Raw genomic sequence first — 12,592 nt, forward strand, 5'->3', positions numbered from 1 at the left:
ATTGGCCCATTCCTTCGGAAACTACTCCATAGAAAGTCAAAAAATTTGAATAATCATAACAGATGTACATATAATGTTAAATAATCGAGGGTATATATCTGTCGGCAAACCGACTGATACTTTTTAAATTGTTGAAAATATTTTTAAGGACCTCAGCCTTTAAGCACAGATTTATTAAGAATTTTTTTTTCAAGGACCCTCAAAGCTTTATCTGCAAGATTCTTAGAAGGTCGATCAAATTGCGTATCGGTTTTAATTGGGTTTCAAAAATCCTTATTTTGTTGACTTTTTAAAGGATATTTTTTGAAGGACGGTTAAATTGTGTTTCTGATCGAGGAAGATTACAAAAAATATTTTTTACAGAGGCCATCAAACTCGTTAGTTTTTAAAACTTTTTGTTAAATCGTTGATTTCTTTCAAGAATATTGTGCAAGGATTCTTCGATAATGGAATTTTGTGAAAAAATCTTCTCAAGGATCGTTAGATGGTGAACGATATTAAATTTTATTTTTTTAAGGGAAATTGTTCAAGGAACTATGTAAAAGTTATTTGTTGAAGGATAAAGTTTAAAGAGCTTCAGATTTCAGTTCTCATCTTTAAATAACATCTTTCAAGGATACTTAGTTCATGGATTTTTTTTTTGAAAAATATTTCTCAAGCACTATCAATTCGCTAATTTTTTTTCAAAGCCTGAATAAAAAAGATTTTATTTTTGGTACATTTCAGGTATTCTTAAAGACATTCAGGCCTTGAAAGAATCATAAGGCCATAAAAAATAGTTTTCAAGGACATCAAATCGTGGATTTTTTAAGAATTTTCGAGAGTTTTCAGATTTTGAAATATTTTTTTACACCTTAAATATTTCAAAATATTCTTATCTAGGAACATCTCATAATGTCGTAGATATTTTAAGAATATTAAATCAAGTGCCGACCTTCTCAATAATCTACTTAAAAAAAATTTTTTTTTGGTATTCAGTCATGCTTTTTACTTCATTTAAATTTTTGGAATTTCGTAATTAAATTTGTTTTATTTTTGTTTGAATAAACGAAAAATTCTAATTTTTTCTAATAAGTCAGTTTTGAAAAATTGCGGTCAATCCTGGAGGTGAAGCCATAAGCAAGGACCCTTTCTTAACGCTTACGAATCTTTGTCTGAAATTCCAATGCAAGCAAAAGAAAAACCATGTAAGTTCACCTCATTTTTAAAATCTCCCAAATTTTGTATTCGAATTGACCCTGGGTGGAAACGCTGTCCGCCCCCTTTATCCACTTCACATTTTGTACCGAAAAAGTGACATATTGCCTTTGGTTTTCAATTTTCGCCGACCTCTTCCACCAAAAAATTTATGCACTAATAAAATCTCAACATTCCATTGTTGTCTTCGAAATGTCAACACGAATTGCTCGAATACAAAAAGAAAACAAAAACAATGCAACAACGACAACAACAATATTCTAAAATCTATCTATCGGCGGGCAATGCATTTGTGTGTTTTTTTGTTAGAATGTATCTCTAAGTGCACAAAAACGAAACGAAAATCTATGAAATCTTCAAATGCCAAAAATAGATTTCTTCGCTGGAAAAATGGCGTGTAACGGGCAAGTCAGCCCAAGAAGAAAGAAAGCCTTTTGTCGAGCACAGGGAAAATAACAAAAAAAGCAGACAGACAAAACGACAAACACATGCCAAAAAGGAAGAAGGGAAAATACAGTTCAGTGGCTGCCGTTGCTGCTGGCGGGCTGACTGACGGGCTGGTGCAGCAGCAGCAGCAGCATTGCATCTGTGACAGTCAGTCAGTTGGCTGCGTCTTTTACAAAATGTTCACATATGACATGAAAATTAAATAAACATTGCCTCGCAGGAGCATCACTGCCTGCGTCAACAGTGACGTCGCGCCTCTGCCACGTCAGGATCCCCAGCAAACTGCAGTGAACTATATTTTCTATTTTCAGGCGATCGGCCCGACGATTGTTTACACATCGTTTTCGATTTCGGTTTCTTTCTTTCCTTCCTTTCTTCTTTCTTCAGACTTTGGGCCACGCACAATTTTTCTCGTCTATGGCATTCCAAGGAGTTTAGTCTGCGTGTAACTGTAACGGTGTCCGGGTCTCTTGAAATTTGTCCGTTATACCGGAGCATCCGTGTGCCCAAAAAAAAAATTTAAAAGAAATCGCATTGACTCTGACATTGTTTGAAAGTGAATATTTTTAATTTCGAAGTTCAAATTTACGTTGGATATTTATTGTTGTTGTCTTTTTATTCCAAAATTATTAGAATAAAGTTGTGACGCGCCAGTGTGTGAGACTCTTGAACTTGTGCGTTCAATCGCCAAAAATACCAAAAAAAAAAAAAATATAAAACTTGATTTCAAAATTTAAAAGTAAGTGATAAAATTAAAAGGATTTATTGGTGTGATCGAGAAAAAATTTGAAATCGAAAATAGTGTGGAAAAATTAATAAAAACGAATATTGAAAAAAGAAAAAATATTGGAAAATACATATAAATGAGCAGAATTCTATAGCAACTATTTTTCGATCAATGGTGAAATACTCATTACTTAAATATTCGAAATTATCGTGGATGAAGTGCTTCAAATCTTTATAAATTCGAAGAGGAAAAAAATATTTGAATATTCTGATTCAAAGCGGTTTGAGTGTATATTCTAAAAGCCAAAAAAAAAGCTGTATAATGTGGACCTTTATTGGATATTATTAAAACAAATTGGGATTTAAATTTCAAAACATAAAAGAGAAATGAAGTGATTTGAAAAAAAAACAAATTCAAATATAAAAAATACAAAGTAGCAGCCTTGACATACAAAGACCCCATTTATAATTATTCATAAATTTTTTTATATAAATTTTTTATATAAATTTTTTATTTTGTATTTTTTTAGATTGAAGGTGTCATAAAAAGACTTGTGCAACACTTTACCCCTTAAACTGAACCAATCAGCCAATTAATAAAGTGCAATACAAAAAAAAAAAAAACACCAAAACAAAAAAAAAACATATAGACTTAAAATATAAGAACGTTATTATCATATTTTCTAAACTATTTATTTTTAAATTATTAATTTATTTATTAAGGTAAGTGATGACGCCTTTTCAATACCAAATAAAAATATATATTTTACTTATGACAAGAAGAAAACCAGTAAGGAAAATTCAAAAGGCGGGAGGGGCCCACAATATGATACCCCACACCACTATACATATTTAGTGAAGCTCCCGTAACAAAATACTTTCTTTGAAGTAGAACATACCACCTATCAACATATGGCTTAAGAGTAGGGCAGAGGGAACTAATATATGGGAGGCATATTCAATTCTGAATCGATTTTCACTAAATTTGACGAAGACATTTTAATCTTTTATACCAAATAACATTGCTATAGAGTGCATGATATTACCTTGAGAAGGATTATATTAAAAAAAAAAAAGCTGTAAGTTCGACTGGGCCGAACTTTGAATACCCTCCACCATTTGGAACAAATTTAACAATTTTCAAAACAATAAAATCCGTTAAAAATTCTGTTAAAATTTTAAAAATACCGAACGTAGCCGTATATTATGGTCTATACAACGACGTGGACCTGCGTAGGCAACTTTTGTCACATGCTATTACAATATTCAAATGCGGAACTTGAAAAAAATCTGTGTATAATGTAGCTAAAATCATCAAAATACCGAATATAGGGAGGTACCATGGGGGTTATAAAACGTGGACCTGCACAGACAATTTTCTGTCATAGGCTTTAGTATCCATTACGAACTTCAAATACCAAAATTCCGGTAAATAATGTCTTTAAAATCATCAAAATACCGCATATCGGGAGCTACCGTTATATGGGGGCTATACGAAGAGGTGGACCTACATGGCTCATTTTCTGTTTTAAGCTGTAGTATCTATTACGAACTTCAAATACCCAATTTGAAACAATTCCAGTAAATAATGTCGCTAAAATCATCAAAATGCCGAATATTGGAGGTGCAGTTATATGGGGGCTATACGAAGACGTGAACAGACAAAATTTTCTGTCATAGGCTGTGCAAATGCAAACTGAATATATATATATATATATATATATATATATATATATATATATATATATATATATATATATATATATATATATATATATATATATATATATATATATATTGTTTAAGCCATAGAAGGCAGTTCAATCATTACTTAATAATGATTATAATTCTACACAATTTTGTCACGATTTTTACAAGGGCATGTTATGGCTAAACAGGCTGGCTGGACGACGGTTTTTGTTTTGATATTAAGTAAATGGAAATCCCTTAAGTTTTATTTTCCAGCATAAAAAAGTGTTGTATCACATAATCGTTTACGTTTTAGGGTTGCTATAACTGACTGACTGACTGAATAGTACCAAATGGTATTATATTTGGTACAATTGGGTTTTGGGTGACAAAATAGTGCTTGAAATCTGAAATTTGGTACTAGGGTCGCTGTTTTAGTGTAGCCTGGACATATGGAGGTGGTTTCGGAAAGTTGTACTATAATTATACTGTGTGGTACTAAATTGGGCGAAGGGATTGAGTTGGAATCTCAAAATTTGATATTCAGATTATTGATGTTATATGTATTTGGGATTTGGAATCTTTTATTTGTACGAAATGTAATAAATGGTACTAAATTTAATATTGGTTAAAGGGAAAGGGCTGGAATCCTTAAATTCAATATTGAGGTCTCATTTGGTATCTGGAATTGAGATATGGAGGTCGTTTAGGAAATGTGTACAATATATTTGTACGAAAAGTACTAAATGGTACTAAATTTGATATTGGTTAAAGGGATAGGGCTGGAATCCTCAAATTTAATATTGAGGTATATGTTGGTATCTGGAATTGAGAGATGGAGATGGTTTTAATATGCAAAAAGTACAAAATGGTACTAAATTGGGTAGTGAGTGAAGGGAAGGAGCTGGAATCGTGAAAATTGACATTGAATTGGTATCCGGAATTGAGATAATTAGGTAGTCTTGGCAATGCGTCCTATATTTGTACGAAAAATACTAAATGGTACTAAATTTGATATTGGTTAAAGGGATAGGACTGGAATCCTCAAATTTAATATTGAGGTATCTGTTGGTATCTGGAATCGAGATATGGAGAATGGTTGGTAATTGGGTAGTGAGTGAAGCGATTGAGCTGGAATCCTGAAATTTGATATTGAGATCTCTGTTGGTATCCGGAATTGATATATTGAAAATCGGACACCAATTTCCTATTTTATGAAATCTATTATTACTCAAATTCTTGGGGAGGGCTCGAAATGAATATCTATATTGTATATTTGTGCACGATAAAAATATTACAATGTATTCAGTTTGGACTACATCGTCCACGCATTTCCAAAACAATATACAACTATCTCTATCATAGGCACCAAAACTGATGGAAAATTAGTACCATTTAGTACTTTTCGAACAATTATAGTACGCATTTGCAAAACCATAATCCGATCTGCACACCAGATACTAACAGAACCCTTAATATCAAATTTGAGCATTCCAGCCCCATCACTTCATCCAATACTAAATTTAGTACCATTTAGTAATTTTCGTATAAATATAAGACGCATTTCCCATACATCCTGTCAAATCTCAAACACATATACCATTACTAATCTTAATATCAAATTTCAGAATTTTATCTCTTTCCCTTTATCCAATAGCAAATATAGAACTATTCAGTACTTTTCGTGCAATTTTGGTACACATTTTCAAAACCACCTCTTTATCACAAACCTACACTAATGGGGACCCCAATACAAAATTTCAAGATTTTAGCTTCATCCGTTAATATATACGTTTGCAGGCCCTCGATAGATTCTCCCTTTCCCTTTCTTTCACTGACACTCCACCATAAGATTGTGGATTAGCAGGGTTTACAATCCTAACCCTTGTTTGTAGCAATAAAAAACAGTAAAGAAAGTCTTAAAGTCAGGCGGGGCCGACAATATGCTACCCTACACCACTTTGCATATTTAGTAGCTTCACATAACAAATACAAGTTTTAATGGGGGATTTGTGAGAATTAAATCATACCAACTATGATTATAGTAATAATTAAAAGTCCAAACTACCTCCAAGTAATATATGGGAGGATATTCCTCTGAATCGATTTCTACAAAATTTATCGAGGCATTTGCGCCTATTCAATTCGGGCTTGTATTATCTATTTGGTTCGCAATTAACTTGAAATCGGATAGATAGATATGAGAGCTATATCTAAATCTGAACCGATCTCGATAAAATTTGGCAAAGGGCCCGAATATTGTTATTACGGAGTCAATATTACGGCTATGCAGGGCAAATTCAAAAAATTTGGATGAACAGTATGTATGGGAGCCATAGCTATATCTGAACCGATTTCCACCAAATTTGATATATTGGTTTCTAGACTCAATTTGGTTGTAAGTAACAAATTCCATTCCATTTGGGCTAATATTACACGTTTGGTGCACAATAAAAGGCAAATCGGACGAAGATATGATATGAGAGCTATATCCAAATATTAACTGATCTCGATAAAATTTAGCAAGGGTATTTCTGAGTTATATTTGCTATATTTCCCCAAATATCGTTGTTACTGAGTGCATATTACGGCTGCGGAGGAAAAAAATAACAAATCGAATGAACAATATATATGGGAGCTATATCTATATCTGAACCGATTTCGATCAAATTTGGCATACTTATTTTCAGGTCCAATCTGGTCGTACGTGCAAAATTCCACACTATTTGGGCTGATATTACAAGTTTGGTGCACAATAAAAAGTAAATCGGACTAAGATATATATGGGAGCTATATCCAAATCTGAACCGATCTCGATAAAATTTAGCAAGGGTATTTCTGAGTTATATTTGCTATATTTCCCCAAATATCGTTGTTACAGAGCGCATATTACGGCTGCGGAGGACACAAATAACATATTGAATGGACCGATCAAATTTGGCATACTTATTTCCAATCTGGTCGTACGTGCAAAATTCCATACTATTTGGGCTGATATTACAAGTTTGGTGCACAATACATAAATTTTGACCGATTATCTCCAATTTCAATGGGGTTCGTCCGTGGATCAAACAAATTATTTGTGCAAAATTTCATCTGAATCGGGCAATAAATAAATTGTTTACAAAAATACATGGACAGACGGACAGATGGAAGGACATGCATAAATCGATTCAGAATGTGATTATATGCATCAAATATATATATACGAAAAAAAATAAGCACATAGCCAGTCTTCGAACCTGATCGAAGTTAAGAGCCACTTTATCTCCATTCCTTGGAAAAATAGCGTGATTACAACAGAAAGACGGACTCATAAATCGGAGAATGTGTCTGAACTGGAAAATGTGTCTGAAACCTAGAAAATAATCGGAATAAAAAATTGCGAAAGAAGAACTTACCTCCTTATTTTGCAGAACCTTCTGATACCAGATAATTCAATGGTTTAAATTTCAGCCACAATTTCAACCGAATTGGCTGTGCTTAAACGCATTGGGTTCTTAAGGATAAATTCGACTACGGAAGAGTTGTTAATATCCGTTCGACTTTTTTAATATAGCCTTTAAATCTGCGCACCAAGCGATTTAAGGTATTTTAGGGATTATAGAGAATTTGAGACCAATGCTTTCACAATAAATCAGTTTCCATATGGTGAAGGATATAAAAAAATCTTTAAGATCGTCTCATTTTCAAGTTTTTATTAGGGACCCCAAAGTTTTTTTTTCCATATGAACTCAGAAACCCTAACATAAGCAAAATCTACAACAATCAATCGAATGGGAAAGCAAGATTGCCTTTCATATGTGAAAATGGTTTTCGGAAATTGCAGCGAATTTTTAGAACCTTTTTCTAAACCCACTGGACCACTACTTTCATATCGATCCAAAACCGAAGCCTACAGCTATTTTCAATATTTTGTAGGTTGAAAAAACATTTATGGGGATAGATTTTGGCGAATTCTTACAAAGAAATGTCCCTTCTCTCAAGATTGGCATAAATGGTTTATTTTTAATTCCGAAAATTCCAGGACCATATTAATTTCAAAAATTCCATTTTCTCACAACAGTGCATGACAAATTGTAGTCAGAAGTTTGGCTAATTCCATACAGAATTTTGGAACATAAAACGATAAATGTAAACGCCGTAAACTTTTTGAAAAATGTCCCACACTCTTGTCACAATCTTGAAAATCTTACCAAAAAAAAAAATCAAACACCCTTCTCTTTAATGGCCCAACAAAAACGATTAAAAGGATTTGTGATGGACACCATTTACATGGGCCATAAATGTCAATTTTATGGGGAGGTGGAGACCAGGGCATAATGGCAGTGATGGCGAGTGGGATGATTGCAGGGCAATGGAACGTGAAATAAACACATCATAATGTCCACTATTTTAACGACTAGATTTTGGTGTTGTTTTTTCTTTTACTTCTACTTTTACTTGAAAAGAGGAACACAACTGTACCCCTGACTAAGAGGTGTGTGTGTGTTTGTGATGAGTATTTTTCCAATGTTAAAGTTAATACCCTCTAAGATCAATGTTCCCCATGAACAGGGTGAACGATCTCGTTGGAGACGAAACTTTGAAACAACAATTTTCCTCGTTAGGAAAGAATTGAAGAAAAATGGAAGCAAATCCCCCTAAATAATGTTTCAGATATTTAATTTGTTGAGTAGAGGAGGGAGGGAGGGAGTTGGACAAAACAAACAACAACAATGTTGAAGATCATGGCAGCCAAAGACAACATTGCAGCATAAATTACAAAGTTCACACACTTTTTTACAAACAACAGCAACAGCAACAACAACAACAACGGCAACATCAACCACCACCAGCATCAGCAGTGGGGCCAACAACATTGGCAAACTCCATCAAACATTTGAATGTTAGACAGTCCCCCCTATGTTGTGTTCATCCAAAGGATTTCCCTTCATTGTACCGGAACGTCACAGAGCCGGAGAGAGATTATTTCCCTTGTTCCCACTGCCGTGACAGCTGCCGTTCGGCATCATGTATCTATGAGATAAAATTTGTTGCTATCCTCACACATCACACATCCTCATATCCTACCCCGCACCCCATACATCACCCACCAAATGTTGCCGCATTTGTGCCTTGGGCCTGGGGCAGGAAGTCCCCCCATAAATTTTTCGAACAAGACTTCCTTAAGATTTACATTAAGGCATAGCAGGCACACAAGCGCACAGCCACTTCACTCCAGATTTTCCCCCATCTAAAATTTCAAGACATTTTTAGAATGAAAATTGTCTGCCACAGCCACAATTACTGTTGTTGTTGTTGTTGTCGTTGGTGTGATTTTAACCCCCTGCAACGTTAGACACAACATTACAAAAACAAATGCAAAGGCAAAGGAAAACAAAAAGGCTGTGGCGCACACATCAACACATTCATAGATTGCATCAGAGCCTTTCTTATTGCAGTTGTTGCTGTTGTTGTTGGTTTTCCTCCTGCCATGCCCAACAACAACGCCAGTTGAACATCTGTGTCATTCACTTTTATTTTCCTTGGGTGCATCATCCTCTGGCAGCCAACAAACGCTCCAGCACATTGAGCTGCCACAACTACTGACTAATGCCTCAGATCCTCTGGCGCATGCTATTCTTTCTTCCCCCAACAGCATCCATCAGCCAGCGAGGCAACCATCCAGCCATAAAGTAAATGAACTCTAAACAACTGATGTCACAAAGAGGCGATGTGGGATACGTTACTAATTCGTGGGTACTAGTGGAACTAGAAGAAGAGCTGAAGAGGTCTTCTTCGTATATAGAAGAAGAGCTGAAGAGGTCTTCTTCGTATATAGAAGAAGAGCTGAACAGGTCTTCTTTGTATATAGAAGAAGAGCTGAAGAGGTCTTCTTCTTCGTATTTAGAAGACGAGCTGAAGAGGTCTTCTTCGTATAGAAGAAGAGTTGAAGAGGTCTTCTTCGTCTAGAAGAAGAGTTGACGAGGTCTTCTTCGTCTAGAAGAAGAGCTGAAGGGGTCTTCTTCGTATATAGAAGAAGAGCTGAAGAGGTCTTCTTCGTATATAGAAGAAGAGCTGAAGAGGTCTTCTTCGTATATAGAAGAAGAGCTGAAGAGGTCTTCTTCGTATATAGAAGAAGAGCTGAACAGGTCTTCTTCCTATATAGAAGAAGAGCTGAACAGGTCTTCTTCCTATATAGAAGAAGAGCTGAACAGGTCTTCTTCCTATATAGAAGAAGAGCTGAACAGGTCTTCTTCCTATATAGAAGAAGGGCTGAAGAGGTCTTCTTCGTATATAGAAGAAGAGCTGAAGAGGTCTTCTTCGTACAGAAGAAGAGCTGAGAGATCTTCTTCGCACAGTAGAAGAGCTTAAGAGGTCTTCTTCGTCTAGAAGAAGAGGTTCAGAGGTCTTCTTCGTATATAGAAGAAGAGCCGAAGAGGTCTTCTTCGTCTAGAAGAATAGCTGGAGAGGTCTTCTTCGTATATAGAAGAAGAGCTGAAGAGGTCTTCTTCTTATATAGAGGAAGAGCTGAAGAGGTCTTCTTCTTATATAGAAGAAAAGCTGAAGAGGTCTTCCTTGTATAGAAGAAGGGCTGAAGAGGTCTTCCTCGTATAGAAGAAGAGCTGAAGAGGTCTTCTTCGTGTAGAAGAAGAACTTCTATTCGAAGAAGGCGATCTCTTCTTCTTTTTCGAATAGAAGAATAACTTCTCTTCTTCGAATATAAGGAGAGTTTTCCCTCTTCTTTTTCAAAAAAAAAGCTGTTCTTCTTCTTCGAAAAAAAGAGGAGCCTCTCTTCTTCTTCGAAAAAAGAGTAGCTTCTCTTCTTCGACCAAAAAAGAAGAGTTTCTTTTCTTCTTCGAAAAAAAGAAGAGCTTATCTTCTTTTTCAAAAAAGAAGAGCTTCTTCTTCGAATTGAAGGACTTCTTCCTCTTCGAATAGAAGAGAGGAGAACTTCTTCTTCAAGTAGAAGAAGAGGAGAGTTTTTCTTCTTCGATTAGTAGAAGAGGTGAGCTTCTCTTCTTTGATTAGCAGAAGAGGAGAGTTTCTCTTCTTCGATTAGCAGAAGAGGAGAGCTTCTCTACTTCGAATAGACTGTTTGAAGTTTTTTAGAAACCTCCTCTCCCAATTTCTAATGTGTATTCTCTCTCTTCTCTTTCCAGCCACATGCAAAATGTTCTCGCCGCATCCCAACGTGCCATACAATGATCTCAATACTTCATTCACATCGGAGGGTACCGATATTTCATATGATTCCGATTCAACATTTCACATCTACAATGAGCTGAACTATCCAACGGCCCAGCAGCCGCCATACCCTACGCCGTCCCATACCCAACCCATGAGCATACAAAGCAATGCCACTCCCAGCACTGGCATTATTTATGGCTTTCGAACGCGCCATTTGTCCTGCATCGAAGAAAATGATTCCGATTCGCTGCATTCCTCGTCAATACCTAAGCCGGCCTTTGAAATGATTAAGGATGTGGATGAGAAATTCAAGAAACTTATTAAAGAAAATCCCGATGACAGCTTTACTTCGTGGACCGCTGCCGATCAGGGAGAAGATGAAGTGGATCACATTGCCATGATTGATGAATCGCGGGTCTTCGATTTGGATTATCTGGATGAGTTGAGTGCCAGTCAGGTGGTGACCTCGAAAAGTCAAGGAGATGAAGAAGAGGATGAGGAACAGAATGAGGATGAGCAAGGAGAAGAAGAAGAATTTAGTGTCAATGTCAGCGAGGCCCTTTGGCAAAGTACGGTTTCCGAGCCGGTCCATCGCACGGGTTTTATTGGTGGTAATCGTCCACCTGGCATTATGCCTGATATTATGACTACCTCCTGTTATGGAGCCCTCAACACCTCATTTGGCAGTGAAATGTCTGGACCACCAGCCTATATGGAACAACAATCGACACCGCGAAAGACGCCCAAGTCCAACCCTGGCACACCGCAGAAACAGGAACCCATCTATGCCACACCCGATAAACGCCGTGAATGTAATCGCAGTTTTGACTCCTCCTGTCCCTCTCAATCGAGTTCGGTATATGGTGGTTCTATGAACTCCTCCCTGGATTTACGTTGTATGAGTGCCTCCGGGGTATATGGAGTACAACAATTCCATGTGCCACGTCAGGTCAGTGGACAAAATCCTATGGAAATTTCGGGAATTTCTTTGGATGGTTGTAAAACGGAGTGGAATTCTGTTGGTGGAGGTGGTGGTGCTGTAGCGGGAGAAGGAAGTGGTGTTATTTCACCCACCGAAGATTTGACTGAAGAAATGCAAGTCAAGTGCTTGAATGCAGCTGAAAATGGTAAGTCCAATTTTTTTCTTTATTTTTTATTTTAAGAGAGAACCGACATTTCAATTAAGAGTAAATTCTCCTATAAAAAGAGAAAATATTGAAACAATAATCGAAGATAATTTTGATTGATTCTCTTAATTACTTTTCTCATAATATTTTATTTTTACACATTTATTAAAAAAAATAATGATAACAGGGATGGGAGTTCCATCACTATGCAAAAAACAAACGTCCTTTAGAAG

General features: G+C 35.9%; 1 protein-coding gene across 2 annotated transcripts in view; it reads left to right on the forward strand.

Moving 5' to 3' along the window:
• The first annotated feature begins 1,053 nt into the window (after positions 1-1,053).
• The window catches only part of LOC109612096 (protein TANC2-like), a 252,459-nt gene continuing 240,920 nt past the window's right edge, over positions 1,054-12,592 (forward strand). The window contains exons 1-2 of one of the 2 annotated variants that reach the window (XM_059131231.1): positions 1,054-1,187; positions 11,205-12,359. In XM_059131231.1, coding sequence (XP_058987214.1) covers positions 1,166-1,187; positions 11,205-12,359 — 1,177 coding nt within the window. In that variant the 5' untranslated portion in view covers positions 1,054-1,165. The remainder of the gene's footprint in view (positions 1,188-11,204; positions 12,360-12,592) is intronic. The other variant, XM_059131232.1, reaches the window with a different exon arrangement.

Source organism: Musca domestica, unplaced genomic scaffold, assembly GCF_030504385.1.
Source record: "Musca domestica strain aabys unplaced genomic scaffold, Musca_domestica.polishedcontigs.V.1.1 83, whole genome shotgun sequence".
NCBI lineage: Eukaryota > Metazoa > Arthropoda > Insecta > Diptera > Muscidae > Musca > Musca domestica.